This window comes from Xiphophorus maculatus, chromosome 18 (genome assembly GCF_002775205.1).
Source record: "Xiphophorus maculatus strain JP 163 A chromosome 18, X_maculatus-5.0-male, whole genome shotgun sequence".
Lineage (NCBI taxonomy): Eukaryota > Metazoa > Chordata > Actinopteri > Cyprinodontiformes > Poeciliidae > Xiphophorus > Xiphophorus maculatus.
In genome coordinates, this window is record NC_036460.1 from 8,749,311 (window position 1) to 8,769,162 (window position 19,852).

Here is a 19,852-nt window from a genome sequence, read left to right on the forward strand (position 1 = left end):
ATCAAGTTAGTCAAATTTAAGTCTAACTTATTATCAACTAACATGTGAATGTTTGATTCTGTATTCTAAATCTATGCTGTATCTCTCTAAGCAATCCAAGCTTTAGGTTGCCTCTGAAGTTTCATTAATTCTAAGATTAATGTCAAGACGCCGGTTTTCATGGATGAACATAATTGCCTCCTATCACCAGAGGAAGCCATTAATTTTTGCGCTGAAATTAAAGTGGCTGTAGGGAATAGATTTCCTTAGATAAATTTCACAGTGTGAGAGTAAATGAGGAACCTTCGGCTGCTCATGTGCTGAAAAGTTAAAGACAATCGGTTAACATTGATGTTAAGTAATGTCTTCAGAAAATAAACCCTTTAAATTGAGGTTTGGGTATTTTTCCATACTTGCATGCACATCTTTTCTGAGTCCTTATGTTTTTTTTGTTTGTTTTTTTTTCAGGAAGAAAACATTAGCTGCAGTAGGTTAAAAGCACTTTTTTTTTTTGCTAAAACATGTTAGTCCATGTTTTATGTTTTTGTACAATTCATTAACTCATTTTTAAATGGATATCACCTATAATGGATTTTAGAACGACTTTTTACTGCCATTCCAGATTATAGTCCTTTCAAGTACAGAAAAGTTGTATTTACATTGAAATTAAATTACAGACACAAAAAGTATAATATAGAATGAACCGATTAGGTGACTGAAATGTTTGTACACCACTTTTACTTTTTTTTTCTTTTTGTAAATTTTTTTTTACTGCTTTTTATTGGTCAGTCAAACAAAATCCAAATGAAATACATTAAATTTGTGGTTGAAAAGTTACGTAATGCAATAAAAACTGTATGAATAGCTTAGCAAGACAGTACGTTAACATTTTAAAGAATTAGACCAAAGCACTGATCAAGATGGTCAAAAATGGTGATGCAGAGAGCATTTAGAACAAAGAAATCCATTGCTTGCAGCTAAAACTGAACATTTAGGAACCTCAACAATAGCAGCAATACTTCTTGTGCAGCTGTTTTGCTGTTTTGAAATTCATCTTCAGGAATGTGGGGTTTTTTTCTCCCTCCTGGACAATATCAACTTAACAGGATGGACAGTGTTATTATGGTCGATAGTGAGAACCATCTGGCTGTCCCATAATCATGTCTTAAAAGAGGTTTCGACAGCTCAGTCGTAAAATCCAGCCAGAAAAAAAAAAAATCACACCTAATATGTTTGACTCTCTGCCAGCTTTGCCCTTTTTTTATAGCGTTATCCATCTCCAAGTCATTCTATCATTCGGTTAAGGTTAAGACCACATGTAGAATCTATTTACTCTCAAAGTAAATGAAACTGACAGTGACACGGTCTGTGATCTTGTTTTAAATAATCAGAACAGAATTATACAAGTATGTCGATAAACATCTCAGTTTCACTCTTCTCTCCCCCCCAAAAAAAATCTCTTGGCAGAAAGTCTCGGCATAGATCTCATAATTCAGCAGCAGACCTCACGTTAGTTAACTGCTCAATAAATGTTGTATCGATTTATTTCTTTTTGTCCTGTTTACTCCATTTGTGTGATAGCATCGTGCACAACTGAGGTCATGTGAGATCGCAACCTGAGTCCAAAATGGCATCCACCCAACTCCTGCAGCTGCCCCTCAAGGGCCACATCACAGCAGGCCAAATATTTCCCCTCAGCAAAACAGAAACAATGATCTGGCTCAGTGCCTAATTTTAACTGCATCCCTGTGAGCGAGGACCATATGAAAGGCGTTAAAAATAAAAGAATGTGCATTTGGACATTCCACCAGGCTGGGATGGGAGGGAGAGAGCAGACACCTGTGACCATCAATCTTACCAACATTGTTTGGAGCTTGAGCAATGCCAGCAGGCAGGCCAGGGCTTATTGTGGGATTAAGATGCAGGGAGATTTTTATAATCTGTTAAGCTTTTAATTTACAGTACGACACAAAGATTAGGGATTCCTAAAATGATCTGACCCTGTCATACGCTTCACCTTGCCAAAATATTCATACACCTTGAACGTTTTCATATTTCTTCATGACAACTACAGCTATGAAAGCATATTACGGGTGTTAGGTGGTAGACACAAAATTGTATATAACTGCAAACTAGAAAAAGTATGAATAACATATTTTTAGAAGCAAAAATCTGAATAGTGTGGTGTAACTTGGTATTGAGTCCCCTTTACTGTGATAGCCCTAAGTACATTTTTTGCAACATCTGAATAACATTGATGAATAACATTCTTAGAGAGTCCCTTCACAGCCATGCACTGTCTTGCCTTGGTTGTCTGATCATGAAAAATCACAATAAAACACATTACAATAGAATTTGTGAATATGATGTATTGGAATCTGAAAAAGTTTAATGGATGTGCTTTTGCAAGACACTGTTAGATTTCAATGATTTTCAGTTGTTCACAGTTTCTAAATGCCGAGGTTTAGTGCGTTAGATAACAGGCTTATCTTTGATTAATGATTCAGTCACAGTGAATAGAGACAGATACCAACACAGTCGAATCAACACAGCCATCATTGATTTGAAGCTTCTTTTTCTGTTCAGTTCTGCCTTGAGTTAATCGTTTGTACCTTAACAGCCATTCAGAATTAATGTGCAAATGCAAATGAGCAGATGTCTGCGGTTTCCTGTTAAACTAGCCAGCCATCTATTTAAAAAGCAACTTTGTCTTACATCCATTTATCCAATCCCTTGATAATTAAATTTTCTCCACCAGCTGTCCAAGGTCACAGTCTGCTATCCCAACAATCACCCTGCCAATCAGTCTCAGACTCAAAGCATGAAAAGGTACTACGTAGATATTTAGTCTTTCAGCTGTCCCTAAAGCCTACATTTGTGGAAAATAAAATCCACAAAAACATTAAGGTTTAGAGGTCAACTCTAGTTTTCTCTACGCTCAGGCAGCAGCAGTAGCAATAACATTTTATAAAGCAACATGAGCATCGCTTACCAAAATGTCTGGAAGAGAATAAAAAACATCTTACCTGCACCAGCTGCTTTGGTCATCTTATGAAACATCTGCAAGGCAGAAACAGAAGCAAATTATGAGTAATTGTTGCTGAGGAGCAGATGTGTACCTGCATTCTTCAGCACGGCTGCAATCAGTGCTGTGATGACAAAATCAATACAGCTTTTCCACAGCAGCAGCTAAATAACGCAGAGGTAGCATTATTTAGCAGCTCAGCTTGCAGTGATATAGTGAAATAGATAATATTTCAGAAACTAAATCAAAGTTTGAGGTCTAGCTTGTGTTTAGTTCATGTTGTTGTAATAGAAGTTTTAGTCCAAACATTGGTTTAGATGGATTATAAGGTTGAGCAATCTTTGATGACCTCTTCCATAAAAGAAAATATAAAATGGTTAGATGGTAAAATCATGCTGTGGGTCACAGCAGTATGAGGTTCTTATCTGCAATTCTATACTTTATTGTACTGCAGGTGACTTACAAAACCAGAAGAAAATAGCATTTAGGTGAGATTCTATGTGTGCATGCTTGTCTGCACTGTTTATCTCTGTGTCGCTCTGTGATGGACTGATGACCTGTCCAGGATGTGCTCTAATCTCACTCATTGACCACTAGATAGGCAGCATGTCTCTAAAAATCCTGCAAGTACTAGGCAGGTATAGAAAACCGACAAAAGACTAACTCATTTTAACTCAAATATTTATTGTTTACTAATCTGCTTTTTGTGTACTGTTTCCAAATCTGTCTTCTGTAGCCATGATATTAAATATCATGTACTCTAATCCATTTTTTGAAATTAAAACTTAGAACCCAAAACTCGCACTTGAAATAAACTATATATAATCCATATATATCAACAAATTTCCATATAGTAGTTCTTCATCCAACAGTATTTACTGTGTATATTGATCGCTATTTTCTTGAGATGGTGTCATTGAAATGAATTTGTCACGTTACATAAAAAAGAAAAAAAACGGTATTCATGTAAACTAGCTCTTTTTCAAAATAAAGACAGAATTTTTCTAGTAACTTTAAAAAAAATTAAAACAAGATGTGATTATGGTTAAATTTGTAGTTAATTAAAAAGGCATTGGAACCCAGAAAAACAACAACAGTTTTATTTTTTAGCTTTTTTCTGAGGAAGAGTTCCAGAATGTTTCTTCTCTGTGGCATAATGTTCTGATTTACCCGCATGCTGCTCGCTTGGACCATTTTCCTCCCAGGATGGTCGGCTGCAATACTGCACAGGCCTCATCATAGCAGACGATTGGGAATCAATTTGAATTTACCAAGGTGATTTTTTTTTTCACTTTAATTTGGACAAAATCTTCTAAGTTAAATGATTTTGCATTGGCAGTGAGAGATGTAATCACCAATGCTTGCATGAAAACAAAAATGTTGGCAGTATTAAATTGTTTGGTTGGATGAGCATCCTGCAATGCTTTTACATTTTAGCAAAAATAAATAAATAAAACAAAATGAGCCAAACAGCTAAATTTATGAACATAGGTGAACTTTGCGCTGCCTCAACCACTCAGTAGCCCCGTTGGTTCAATAATCCACTTTTGGGAGACAGAAAAACAAAGTCATAAATGTCTGACTCACACTTCTATGTTTCCAATATTACATGTGTTTAAACACACAGAGTAGTAAATAGCAACCTTTGAAAACTGAGAGGAATAGCCACAACATGTCCCTCTTTACTGATAGTACAATCTGCCAGTTTGGCAGAATTTCATCACAGATTTAAACACTTGGGACACAACTAGGATTATTATCTTTGCACTTTTAAAGGTTTCTGTCCAGGGAGTCTCCATGGACCTCCGTCAGCCCCAGATTCAAAAATAAACTCTGAAGATTAGAACTCAAAAACCAGATGTTTCACCCTAGAGGAGGTACGGATTTGGCATGGTCTTCTCTCCGATTCTTTCTGTGCAGAAAGTATATCTCAGCATATCTCAAGATCTGACCTGCATTAAACACACGTCCCCCCAATTCAGGGCAGCTGTATCTAGACGAATGACACATGTCAAAGGTTACAGGTCGGAAAAAGTGACATCCTTCACTGAGGAGAAGAGGATCTATTTCGGGGTTTTTATGTAACTGGAAAGCTCTCCCCTTGCCTGCATCAACAAGGATGTTTATGTGGTGTGACAGGTTTGTGCGGGTGAATGATGTCTGGGGTCCCCACACAGTGACAAGCCAAAGAGGCGGATACAGAACCAGTCAGTCCAGCTGACAGACTGTCAACAGCAACTAAATGTAAGAATACTTAACCTGAATATGTCTCCATCCACTATTAGTGGAATCATAGTTTATGCTGAACAGCAACAACAGGGAAACTACAGTATGTGTGTGTGTATTGTATATATTGTGTGTGCTGGCTTTGACCGCAACATTTAATTTTAATACTATTTATTACAGCTTATTGATAAAATTGTTCACTCTCTGGTACATCCAAGCAATACACAGGCAATTTAATCTGTAGCTGTGATAATTTCATGTATCTTCAAATTAGCTGTTTTTGTTCAAATAAAATTTTAGAGATTTACATAATTTTGCCTAATGACATTATTATGCTGCATTTCAATTACCTGGAAAGTTGGAACTCCGAACTGGGCTTGACATCACACTAAGGTTACAGTGTTCTAGTTAAGAAGTCACACTTTCTTCATGGTATTGCCATAGATATTGCTTGAAGTAGCGCTTACAAACTAAATTTTAAGCTTTACTTTCCATAAGCAAACTCCACTTTTAATTTGTTCAGTTTAGAGTTGCCTGCCCTACATGTAACATTGATTTTAGATGCAGTCTTTCTAAAATAAACATGTTTCCACCAGTTTAAGTGACAAAACAAGTTAAAGAGTAAAACACACACAACTAAATTCTTTTTGCAAATTACTTGCCTTGTGCAGTGATTTCATTTAGAAGTATTAGAGGAGAGGGTTCTAAATGCAAATCCATGCCACACTCTTAAGATGTTTTTTTGCTACACACATTTAAAAGGCAGATACCATTTTCCTTCCTCTTCACAATTTCTCTTAACCTCAATAAGATGTTGTACTGATGTTTGAGGTAGTTGACACAATTTGGAAAACTTCAAGAGTTATTAATAGTTTAATAAGTTACTAAGTCATCAGTAGAGTCAGGAGAGTCTTATACAGTCAAGATATTTTCTGACCTGTGTTTATAAGAACAAATTTTGGTTTTCTTCCTGTTATTTGAAAGGCATTCTACATCTCCTCTACATGTCCCAATTTGAGGAAGAAACAAGCCTTAGTATGTACTGTAGCTTCTTTCAACAATGTACAATCTTTATCAACACAAAAACATTTTGCATATCATGAAGTTGTTCTTCAGGGAGGGAATGAGATGAATTTCAGATTTTAAACTTCAAAAAAACCACATGTTCCAAAACATTTTTTACAGGTAGATCAACAAGACATCTTTCAATTCTGTCAGTTCTACCAGTCTGAGCATGTCCACCATTCTTAGACTCCAAGACTGCATCAGACTTGACATTATCATAGGCTGCCTCCAGATGTTCCATATGGATTAGAGAGGCCCTTATGTACGATTCATTGCTGCCAAGACAAAAAAAATCTCAGGAAGCAAACTCTTGATAGCAAGAAGTTTGTTTTTTTAAATTATTATTTAATTGCTATTTTGTTTTTACCAAAAACAGGATGACTAAAATTGTATCAGCACCGAAAGGTACTTATCCTTATTATAATCAAAGTTAGTTCTCAGCCAAAATACTCATATATGTAACCCTTATTAGCAATTGTCAACAAGTCATAGGTGAAACTAAGTGCGCTACGCAATACAAATAATCACCTGGCTGGAACACAGTTCGTCAAATAGTAAAACATAATTTAACAAAGCTTTGAGACAGATAATTTGCCTTAGGAAATTTTAATAATCAAGGTACTTGAATCATTCGATGATTTGTTACAGCCCTAGTTTCAATTACTAGGGTTTCGATTACTATGATAAGTGGACAAAATCACCTGTCATATTTGGTTTTGTCAAATAAGATAGGTGTGCTTTCACTGTCAAAAAAATTCAGGAACCAGGGAGATCCATCCTCCATCCCGAGTTTCAGTTGCAGAAACTGGTAGATATCTACTACAAAAACCACCCAAAAGCAAAGGAATTGACTGTGAACTAAAAGTTGAGCTTGAGTGGGAGATAGCTAAAGATGTCTCACTGGTTGAATATTCCTTGCATTTTCTTTAATTATCTCCTAGTTTATCATTCTCTGCTGCTCATATTGTTAGTTAATATTAAATTGCACTGTATTGTTGTTTGGAAACACAACAGTTAAACCTAATCATTAATGCAGAATACTAGAGAGATTTGCAGAGTTTGCATATTGATAAGAACCAACAATCTCAAAGAAATAATAAAATAAAGGAAGTGCAGACGTCCGCTTTTAGTTTCTCTGCACGTTTGGATAGAAATACTCTCTCGATTTTAGATACTGATCAAATAAAAATTGTCCAGAATTGTTTATTATTCACCATTTTAGGTTTGATTGGAGCCTAAGATGTAGCAGCTGCTCTCTCTGTGGGTACTGTTTCTACAAGACAAATCTGGCAGACTTCAATTATTAAAGATATGTGGATTATTACCAATTCTTGTGAGACAGAAGTGATTTTAATTTACTTTCAAAGTTTAACTGCAATAAAATTGTCATAAATGTTGGCATTTAATAGATTGTTGCAAGCCTAATTGCAGCTCTGTCGTCTCTTTTACTGATTTCACCGTTTTCAATTGCCTACACTCCACTGCTACATTGGGCAGAGATTTATGGCCCCAGATTGAAGTAGCACACCAACAGGAAGGGAAACCATTTAGCATGAGGCATAATTTACATTAAAAAGTTAAGTTTCAGAAAAAAAAATTCAGGAGCCCATAAAATGTTTCTTTCATTCATCTTAGTGTTTGTATGCTGTATTTTCATGTGTATGCATAATCTGATATGCAATCACTCATGCCAGAATGTAGACCCTGTTTTTGTAGGATTTATTTGGTAAATATTATTTACTAAAAACCAATTTTTCACCCACCTGTTTCCTCTCTGCAATTGGGACCTTCACCAATGCTGAGTCATGGCTATTTTATTTTAATCGTTAAGTGGAACCGGAACCAAACGTATACTGGTACATAATTAAAATTACTGGTCTCAAACTCCTAATTTTTCAGTGCGGCTTGCAAGAGAAAGCATTTTATGCACAAAGTTTTGAAATATCTGTTGTGCTGCCGATGAGTTCATCTTCCTTTATGAATTATTTCATTCTGTACATCCCTTAATTCTTTCTAAAACTTGACTGAAAAATCATTCTAATACCCTATTTAGACTATTGCATATCTGTCTTGTATTTCAGTGATTTACAGGCATCTCAAACACCACTTCTCGAAGGCTGGTGTTTCATCCTTGGTCATACACACCTGAATCAAATAGCTAAACTGCCTACCGAACATTTAGTGAAGCAATACAGAACTTCACTGCAGGATAAAAATAATTAGGTACTTAAGTCCGGTGAGTTGAAGCACAGACACGTCTTAAAGTTGAAAGAAGCTGGCCCTCGAGAGCATTATTTTAAGACCCCTTGTGTATGTCGATTCGATACCAGAGTCAGGTGGTCACAAACGCTAATTTTCTCAAGCCAGGATAATGCAACTTTTAGATTTATTGCTACTTGAACACATCTTAATAAAGTAATTACATCCAGGACTCTGATTGCATGCTTAGGAGGTAATTCAGCCATTTGACACTGGTGCATTGAAGTAGGGATGCATCTAACGGTGCAGTGGCACCGCCTTTGAGACTTGACATCCATGCCTCGGTTAAACGTGGCTCCAGCATTGCTTTCCTATGCATGTGACAGGACTTTTGCCCTGTCTGTTGCAACAGACAGGGCAATAGTTACCCTTAGCTGTTATGTAAAATACTAAGATGTGGAACTCATACAGAATCAATCCAATTTCAAAATTGCAGCAATGACTATATAACTTCATGTAATGCTAGGTCATGCAGACAGTCTGTCTGCACTAATGAAGATTTATTCCCCTCTGAATGCTTTTTGCTTGAATTAACAGTACATACTTTTTGATTAATCCATCTAACAATTATGTAACCACTTGGGGGCACTTCATGGCAAAAGAAATGTACTGAATTGTTGCATCACATAACACTAAAAATTCCACTCTAAATCTCAATACACACTGTTGAAACCAAAAATGCATCAAAAGCATCATGGCAGTAGCTAAACAAATAAGAGATTATACAGTGGACCTTGTTCAAGAGGTTTTGGAGAATGTGTTATTTGTCACCTTCCTTCCTAATTTATTTTGGAGAAACAATTTCAGCTAAACATAGGCAAGTCTTTGATTAGCTGATTCTTACCAGGTAGTAGCACCAGACATGAATACTAAAGGCCGACATTCAGAGCTAAGCTTCAAAAAGGACTTGTTTATTGCTGCTTGAAAAAGAACAACAGCTTAAAGTCCCATAAGTCTTATAAAAACAGCTGTCAGCTTAAAGCCGGAAACCATTTTTAGGGCAACTTACCATCTTCTTGTTTCTTGCTTTTGTCCCTGTTGAGGAGCTGCATGAAGCAGAAGATGTGTCTTGGCTCCAACATTCCCTTCTGTCTGCTGTTTGGAGAACTGTGTCATTTTGGGTTTGGTTCGTCGAGGACTTTGAAGCAGCACCCCACTGCAACAACATCACAACAACAATCAAAACTGGCTCTGTCTCTGTGTGGCCGAACAGACGAGGACAGGATGAACACAACAGCGGCCAGGGGAAAAGAAAAACAACAGGCTGAGGTCAGCGGTTGGGGAAGAGAAGTCTCCACTCTCTGTTCAGCTTGACGGAGCTTCACAAAGAAGGCTGTATGTGCAGATCTTCCTTTGAGAGAACAGAGACTATGACCTTGTCAAATATCCCAGTAAATACGTCTTGTCTTTGCCAGTTGCCCGCCATTAGTTGAAGCAGATCGTAGTGAATAACTGGGACGGTTATGCAGATGCCTAGGAGGCATGCAAGTCTCTCTGAACCATTCCTAATAGACCAAATCATACAAACTCCTTTCTTACACAACAGCTCCTCTGTGCAGGACACGAATAAGGAGCTCAAAAGGCCACTTTTGTTCCTGCACACTAAGTCTGGAGATATTTCATGGAACATGCCACCATGAGACTGGGGTCTTTTTTTTTTTGGAAACACAGTTTCATTCCTGCTGTTGCATCATTGAAGTACAATAACTGTCTGTTCTTGCTGCAGTCATCAGGCTTTAGAATCAAATATCACATCTGAGTGCCGAGGGTCCACATCATAAAACAGACAGAGACAGATATTTAAAGCTGAACCGAAGGTTGTTTTGTCACAGAATGTACCATCATCCTGCAAAAGTCACACATGCCACAAGAGAGAAATCTACTGTACCCCTTCATTTACTGGGACTGCAAGAGACTGCTCACTGAATTCACAGGTCTTATTGGAATCTCCACATAATGTGGAACACTTGTAGAAATGGTGATGGACATGAAATTCCAAACACCAGCTGCTTGCAGGTCTGGATAATCCGCCCGGATTTTTTCTCTGCAGAGCAAACTAAATTGATTTAAGAAAGTTTAAAAGCCATGACAAAGTATGCAGCAAGGGCTTCATAGCAATGTGTGCAGAATCAGCCGTGACTGTGCACACCATAACGCATCGAAGGTGCAGTCATAATTCTGATTTAACCCATGGAGGTCTGATAAATTTCTTATAAAAAGTGTCCCAGTATATCCTGTTAATTCTCTGCGTCCTTATAGGCAAAACAAAGAACGTATCGGCTATGTGATTTTAAAATATATGGCCGACCTCTTCAAGCACGCAGTGACAGCAGATATAATGTCATACCAGAATGTGTGACATTCACCTGCTTCTTGCGCGCAATGCAAGGCGTGTCAGAGGGTGATGAACTTGCACTCAGAGCTTCCTCTATGTCTTGATTAAGCTGGTCCAGTTTACTCATGATCTGGCTCATTGACTCAGACCATGGAGACGTGACCTGTGGAGACTCCTGGGGGTAATCAGAGAAGATCAGATGAGAGAGGTCAGCCAAACATTGCAACAGTTAGACAACCACTATAGGAAATAAGACAGTTTGGTGATGTTTTATTTTTCCTAATTGTCTGACATTATTTGCAAATAATTAAATCCTGTATTTGTTCATATTTACAACACAGTCTTTATCTTAAAGCAATAACCCTTTATATTACAGAAATTGGTAGTTATTATTTTTGATTGTTTGGCTACCCTAGATTAATTAAATATGAATCTATTTTATATATCGAGTCTATAAAATAGATTCAACATATGAATGTATTTTATAGATTCATATGTTGAAGCTATAAAATATGAGTAACTTGTTCGATTGAAATATGGGGATAAGTTTTTGGATGATATGCTAATTGAGTAAGATCCACCCTTAAATGACATTTGAAAAAATACTTGCTGTAATGAAAAACAAAACCCTGAGAATTTGCCAGTAGGAATGCCACTACTGAATAATTTACTCGAAAGTATAAATGCGTGAAGTCAACATCTGTAAAAGTCTACTGTTTTAACAAAGAGGTACATTAGGAATATGACTTCCTACGTGAAAGATATTAAACTGATTTCCTCAAACTGGAAACCCTCTTCAATAAGAAATTGTTTTGAATACTGAACTTAGTGCATTATCTTTAAATTGCAAGGAAGTAACAGACCAGACACCAGGCACCACTCAGCCTGATGACCATGCAGGGTCAGCTGACCGAGTGAGTGCTGGGAGAAAGTACCTCCTTCCACTGAATCCCTGAGGAATGATCTAAATCTGTCTGGGTCCCTGGTACCTTCTGGGGTCTTAAAGATCACTCCGGGTCACCAAGAGAAAAAAATAAAGTTTCCCATTTTACAGTGTGTGTCTTTCCAGCGCTGTGCTGACTAGGGAACGTAATATGTTTATCAGTGGATTAGTATATTTATCTCTCCAAACCTCTGAGTCTATTTACAAATAAAAAGAATTCTCATTCACCCCAGAAGAAAACCAAACTATCCCTAAAGGAAATTAAACAAAATAAAAATACTGAGAACTATTTTGATTTGTAGTGATGATACATCATTTTATCTATTTTAATTCTTTAATTGAAAGATATAAAGTACGAACATGTGCATAGTACTTGCTGGGAGGAAATCAAGCTCAAGATTCTAAACCAAATGCTTGAAAATATATAAGAAGAGGAAGCTGAGGATCTTGTGAGCCGGATTGCTAATTAACCCCTGGTGTCAGACAAACAGAAATGCAAGAAACAGATGCCCTGTTTTCTGGCCTGCAGTCAAGCAGAATCTGGAAGGCACTCACAAAATATCTTTTTAGTGACATCCCCTCAAGGTGCTGTTTGGGAATGCAGACACTTCCCCTCAGAATGAGACAAATACCAGAAGGGGCTTGGACGCTCAAGTGAGACTCTCCCCTCAATTCATTTCTCCGTTCCCTTTCCTCTATATTTGGCCCTGGGAGTAGCGCAAAGGCTCACTGCCATGGGAACTGAGCTGGTGTGAGTCATTCCATGAGACAGATGCAATGTTATCATCAGGGGATGACCAAAAGCGAAGAGACTATAACTTTATCAGCACAAGTTGGACACATTGTGGAACCCCAACATAGGGGCTTTGAGATGGAAATGAGGAGCTAAGTGTGTGAGCTCTGGGCTCAGTGCCTAGTCTGTGCCACCCACTGAGAGTGCCAGAGATCACCATGGAGGTATCCCAACGTAGCAAGCGGTCATGCGAAAAGGGCATGGGCTACCTGGCTGCTTGAAGGAATAAATTACATTGGCAATACCCCGCAATACAAAGCAGCATGTGAACACAGCAATGTATGAGTGGGACAGGGAGAATATGTGAAAGATATGTGTTTGTTTTATTCATACGTGAGTTCAACTGTAAAGGAAGACATTAAGTGGCAGACTGGGAACCTTGTGCATATAGTGCCCTCACATGGCTGACGGTGACAACTGCATTCTCAGCTTGTTTCAGAAATGATACTAAAGTTTTACGCAAATACTAAAATCAAATATGTGTTTCTGTGCTTATTCAAATTAAGGCAAGCCAAAGCAGATATTTTTGTTACTGAATGTCTTTTAAAATAACTGATTTGTTGGGGGTTTTTTAAACATTTTCCTATCTCAGAAGACTGTGTTGATTTATAATTTTGTTCATATTATTAAAATTTTTGGTATATTTTGTTCCCTTACAACTCTAAACTTTGGTGTATTTCACTGGAACATAATGTGTTAAATCATTAAGTTTATTTGTGTATATTTGTAAAGTGAAAGAAAACGGATACATGGCTTTCAAATACCTTTGCAAATAAGGAATAAAAGTGTGAAATCCCTTCCCAAGAGAATGCTTTTCAGAGTGAGCTTTCTCTCTAATTAAGGCTGAAAGTTCCATGGGTTTGTCTTTTTGCACATGAACAGACAAAAATTTTGCCAATTGTTTTTTGCAAACTTAGTCAAATATCAGGTGGTTGAATTTCATCCTTGAAATTGATTTTCAAATCTTACTCCAAATTCCCAATGAGATTTAGATCTGGACTTTGCCATGTATTTCGCTCCATCCATTTTCCAATCAACTCTGACAAACATTCAAAAAATGTAATTTTGTTCTTATCTGACTTTATTGTACTGCAAACAGGGGTGCTTGATACTGTCTTCCAAGCACTAACGAACAGGACAAGAACATAAAGAACAGGTTTTTTGAAAGCACAATTAATAGTTTACATGTGCACTTAGTATCTCACCTGAGCTGGGATTTTCTGATGTTCCTCCAGATAAATCATGACTACTTTGTCAAAAAAAACACAAAAATCTACCTTGAAATATATACATAGCTCAAGAATCTAGTGGTCCTTTAAAATAATGCAACATCTGCTCTCTTTTACTTTGCATTTCAGCCTAAAAGCATTAACACGGTCTGTGATGTGATGGCATGGAAAGTATTTACTGCACTCTTTTGATAATATTTACTATACACTCCCTTGATTCCCTGCATTCTTGCTGTCCTCTCCAAAATGACCCGTTCAGAGCTGTGTGCCATTTGCGTATAAAGCCAGCATTACCTCAGTGTCCTACCACCAGACAGAGAGGTTAATATGTACCAGTGCATTACCTCTCACCGTTATAAAAAGTATGGCAGGTATGTGTTGTTGGCTATGTTCCCTCTAGGCGTAACAAAGCATATATATATAATGGATTACAACAGGCTTATGAAAGCTCATGTAAGCGTTTAAATAGGCAATAAAAAAAAGCAGGAATGAAGGTCATGTGAAAAGGACAGAGACGCACCTCGAAGAGAAAGGGAGGCGAGGAAGGAGACAAGCCAGAAATGGAAGGTGAAGTTCAGTGCTAATGTGGTCTGATGTACTTTATCAAACTCAATTCCCAGCTATGGGAGGGGAAATAAAGCAGAAGCTGTTTGAATTCCTCCTGGATCTGTCTCTCACTTACAAATTGGAAGTCAGTTCACTCCTACACAATTATACGCCTCATATCTATTTCCAACGATAACATGACTGCATTAGTGTCTTCTAAGAACCAATGAAAATTAAATCACCTCAAAATTTATTTTAAATGTTTTTAAATGCTTAGACAAATTCTAAAGTTGGAAAGTTTGATTTTTGTGGGGGGGGTTTCATGAGAAACTGCTGTTAATGTTAATGTTAGTGGCTGTTATCACATAATAGCGAAAGGCTCAATGGGCATGAATACTTTTGCAAGGCAATGTAAGGTTAAAAGAAATGTATTGTGTTGTTAATGGCATACCTCCTTGCTGCTTATTTCCTCCTCAGCCTCATAACCACATGTGCTGGGTGTGAACACACAATCTGCTTGTGGCTCCAAACAGCCTCGTTTCTTCAGTTTCCTTTTAGTCATATGACGATCTTTACTATGAGGCCACTCGAGGAACACATCATCATCTCCCGTCCCCACATCCTCAAGTTTAAAGTTAAACTTCTCTTTCTCCTCCTCTGATGATTCTTCTCTATCAGAGCTGTCGTAGACAGAAGCTTGGCTGTTGATGCAAGCAGAGCCGGTGCTGGTGGAGAAGGTGATGGTGCTTGGTCTTTGCTTCACGACATGCAGTAAGTCGGAGATTTTAGGAAGCAGGTTAGCAGTGATCTCCAGAGTGGATGCACAGGCCTGACTGATGATGGAACCATTTGAAATTGGCTCCAGCGCCTTCAAGCCTCTTTGTGCAGATGTAGAATAAAGATTCAGAGAATAATCAGGTTGTTTTTGAGCAAACTGGTTTAACTGAACTTCTGCTGCATGAGCAGAAGGTGGAAGGCAACAGTCTTCATTTGAAGCATATGATATGGAGGGATAATTTTCCACAAGAAGCTGAGATGTTCCAGGAGCTGCATCCAGAAGGACCTGTTTGGGTTCTTGAAAACACATCGTTTCTCTGAGGGCCATAGTGTTGTAACAGACAAGGGTAAAACTTTTCTTTCGATCACGTATATCCACATCAAGTTCCAACTGTGGTCTTTGGTCTGAAGGGAAAAGATCATCTCCCCTTTGACCTTTTCTTTCTGAAGCATCCTCATCTTCTGTAGATAATGCTTGTGCAGAAAAGGTCACGCTGCCCAAAGCTGTCTGATGTTCTTCCAGACTCGCATCATGTGGAGTCTCCATTGTTATTTTGCTTTTGTTTTACTCATAGTTCAAAACGTAAATCCATAGGTATTTGTGTTTTGTATGGAACATGGCCATGTTTTTTAATCAAAAATATATTCAATTTAGTAGCCTGAAAGAAAGAGAAGTAAAACAGATGAGATAATTTGTATAAATCATATAAACAGAACAAATGCAAAATGGTGAATTTTAAAATTATCTGTACCATCTGAACAATTTTGCATTTTTTCACCTCAAAAATATGAACAGCATGCATTTGTGCTCAGAACCCTGGAGTTACTACTACCTGAAACTTTTGAATACTCAAAAGTTGAGTATTTTTGAGTATGTCCCTACAAGTTTCTGGCACCGAAAGAATTTTTTCTTCTTTTTTTGCCCATTCTCTTTTGGAAAGTAACTCAAGGTAAATGAGACTGGACAGAAAGCGTGTAAACAGTTAGTTTCAAGATTTGTCATGAATTTTCAATCAAGACTTTAACTTGTCAATTCTGTCTCATGAATATGCTTTGATTTAAACTATGGATCTCCAAAGTGAGGAATGTGGGAAATTTATTTAATCCTTGAAAATTATTTTAGACATCCTGCTTTCACAATTCAACAACCGTATAAATCTGGACTGCCAACACAGATGGTTGAGAAAGGTGGACACTTTTTAAATGTTTTAAGGTGGAGTTTTTATTTAGAAGAGCATTTCAAAAGATGTAGGCAAATCAAAAAGTTATTCAAATCAAAAACATTAGATGACAAATTAATGTATTTACTATGTCTGCTTTCTTTTTGTTTTTTGCTTTTGTCAAGACTACTAAAATTTAGCAACTTGTGCTCAAAAGGGGACTTGAGTGGAGTCGTTTAGCATCTGCTCCTCCAGAGTTCTGCTCTCCTGGATCAGCCTGTCAGCCTTGGTAGACAGCTTCAACTTGCCAGATTTTCAGTTCCATTTTCTATACATTTTCAGACGGTGGATTGAACAGTGCTCTGTTAAATGCTCTGAGTTTGGGATTTTGTTTTATATCATAACTCTGCTTTAATTGTCCCTAAGATGTTATCCTTTCCTGTTTGATGTTTTCCTTGGTCATCATGATCATTAATATCAGCTGTATTTACTTAGCTTAAAGTACACACACTTGGAATTTATCCTATAAATTCCAACTTCTTGTTTAGTTGTGTCAAAGTAAAGGGAGGGGGGATATAAATAGGTATATTTAGTTACTCTCAGAATTTTTATTCATACTATTGAAAACTATTCCCTTTCCTTCTGCTTCATAAATATGCACAGCTTGTGTTGTGTTGTTCGATCCCATAAAATCTCAATAGAACTCACTAAAGTTTATGGTTGTAAAGTGTAAACATGAAAAGACCGACGGGGTATGAATACTTTTACAAGGTAGCATTAATCCTCGGACGTTTCCTGAAGTTCTTTCTCTTCTACAATTACCAAAGTCTCAGTGTGAAGAGTCAAAGCGCACCTCTGCACACTTCTGATTAGTCAGTCTGGCCAAGAGTATGTAGGGAAATTAAACTCAACATCTGGCTCACACTGAACTGTTCATGTCTGGATCTGCTTCACATATGAGCAGTGACATCACTGCATAGAGGAATCTTACTGTTCTTCCACAGGGGGTGATTTACAACACTTTACACCATTCATTAGAGCAGAAGATGTCCCCGGACGACTGCGGTTAGCATCCACCTTACCCCTTCATTAGGCTGTCCTTTAAAACTCACCTTCGACAATTTCCGAGGCATCCAAAGCTCATGTAGAAAATCAAACACTGCGTTGCTCTATCTCGCTTGTGCAGAGGTTTATCATCTTGTTCAACCACAAACATTTTTCTCAGAGAACATTTTGAGATGTGATAAGAGGGCAGCTGAAGCTAGAAACTTTCAAGAAAACAAAAAACCTGTTGTCTCCACGAGCAAATTAAGCCTCTCAAGTGTGATTTCAAAACCTAAGAAAAGATTCCTCTTATATTATAAGCACTAATGTTAAATTTTATGTGGAAAACACTGAAGAGCAATAAAAATCAGTCATTTTTGCATTTGTTGTTCCAGTAAGAAAACTGCTGAATGACAACAAACTCAGTAAATCTCTGCTTTCCAGTAAAAGCAAAGCACAAGGTATTTTTGACTGTGCTACAAAAATATGCATACACGCTGATTTAATTTGTTGCAGCGTTTCTTTGTAAGTAAACAAACAGTTGCTTGCCATCCTCCAAGAAACTTGCCCCTACATGGTGAATTTGAAGTGTGCAGGCAATGAGAGTTCCCTCTAAGAAACCCCTGTGTTAAAAAGAAAAAAAAAACATATGCAAAGAGGGTCTCATTATCCTCTGGTGAATGCGAAGCAGATTTAACTGAAAACAAGAAGTCACAGGGTGAAAATGAACTGGGTGTGTTGATTGCCAAGGCCAGACCACAACTTACTTAGAAAAGCTTCTAGTTCAATTTTCAACAGAGAGGTCCTGAACAAGTCTCCTCATGCAGAAACACCATATAGCATATAACGCTAAACCTCAGCCAGGTATGATTATAAAAAGATGATGAGGAGTTTTTAGTGGATTCCTTCCTATAATGCTTCTGAGTCGAGTTAAAGGAAAACAGAAACGAAACAAAACTTACCTGATAAGTGGAAAGCAGATGTCTGTGTTGCTCAAACAGTGTCACTATGATCATGGCAAAACAGTGACAGCCAGGCTGGTTCCTGTAAGCAAAGAGAGTTGGGCAGACCCTTGAGGAGCCACTATTATGTTCCCATAGACTTACTCTGACAAGCTGGCTGTCACACCCGCCTCCTCATGTTCTTTCCTTGGGAAAGGCTGATCAACAAGCAGTGACTACACCATTCAGAATATGTGTAAGAGCAGAGAGAATGTGTACTTGTTGATAGATGGAAAAGGGGAGGAGAAAGGAGACAGAGGCTGACGTGAGGAGAGGGAGGGGAGCAACAGCAGAGGTTGGCACTGTGGAGGAACAAGGTGAAATAAGTTTCCAGGACGCTCAAATAAGCTCCAAGGAATGGCTGAACTTTGAAGGAACGAGATGGAACCACTGTCGCGATCTTTTGCTTTAAAACAGCGGAGAGAGGAATGCTTTCAAGGCAAAGGAGATTAATGTGGAGCACCATAGTTTACATAAACATGGAGGATGTCACCTTCATAAGAGGTCTTAGGCATGTTTCACTACACAAGCTGACATTTAGATGCCTCCATGACATTATGAGTAATTAAGTAGTTCCATAATTATCAGGGCAAGACTGAAAACCTTACATTACAAATTCAGTAAAAACATTCATATCTCTTGAGCTTTTTAAAACGTTTTTGTTATGGATAAGACACAATCAAATGCATTTTATTGAGACTTTATGGTCTAGACCAGCACAAAGTCAAACATAATTGTAAAGTGTAAGGAAAAATAATTATGACTTTCCTTAAAAACATGCTAATTTGAAGTGAGGTGTGGTGATATCACAGAAGAGATTGCACAGATGCAAAGCTCCGGTGGGAGAATGTTATCAGAAGGTAATTTTTAATTGTGCAGTCCAGGAATCTGACCTCAATAGAAAAAGTGCAAGAAGAAAACCATTTTTAACGAAAACCATTAGAAGTCTGATTGATTTCTCAAGCAACATAGGAAATACTATAAAAATGTGGGAAAAGGAGCTTTTGTCAGATGCATAGTTATTTAATTTTTAGAACAGGCAGATGTTCTATCATACATATTCAGTACTAAATTCATTTTACATGGCAGTTCAGGTGGATCAGCCTGAGAGCTGCTGTGAAGTGCAAGTTTGCCATGTTAAAATATCTGAAGTATTTATATTTAGGGCACATGTTTTCATGGGTTATTATGCAAATGAGCAATGCTAAAACTTGTTTCCACCGGTTTCATTTGAGAATCAAGCACCCATGAGAAAGTTCCAAATTTAACACTGGGAAAATAATTTTCACTTAAAATATTACATATTTATAAAATGAAATGTCTTTTTATGAGACTATTTTGTGTTTTAAAAACTGAGATACAAAAATTGCAAAAGATGACTTTGTACAAATCAGCAGCGACACAATAGAAAACTATTAAGCAACTTAAAGTATTAGTGCAAGGTAAGATTTATTGAGCAAAGTGAAAGAC

General features: G+C 37.5%; 1 protein-coding gene across 1 annotated transcript in view; it reads right to left on the minus strand.

The window, feature by feature from the left end:
* The window catches only part of LOC102232522 (stAR-related lipid transfer protein 13-like), a 66,703-nt gene extending 48,130 nt beyond the window's left edge, over positions 1 to 18,573 (minus strand). The window contains exons 1-5 of the mRNA XM_014475722.2: positions 18,344 to 18,573; positions 14,852 to 15,836; positions 10,921 to 11,064; positions 9,564 to 9,710; positions 3,006 to 3,039 (exon numbers count right to left, since the gene is read on the minus strand). Coding sequence (XP_014331208.1) covers positions 3,006 to 3,039; positions 9,564 to 9,710; positions 10,921 to 11,064; positions 14,852 to 15,724 — 1,198 coding nt within the window. The 5' untranslated portion in view covers positions 15,725 to 15,836; positions 18,344 to 18,573. The remainder of the gene's footprint in view (positions 1 to 3,005; positions 3,040 to 9,563; positions 9,711 to 10,920; positions 11,065 to 14,851; positions 15,837 to 18,343) is intronic.
* Between the last annotated feature and the right edge of the window lie 1,279 nt (positions 18,574 to 19,852).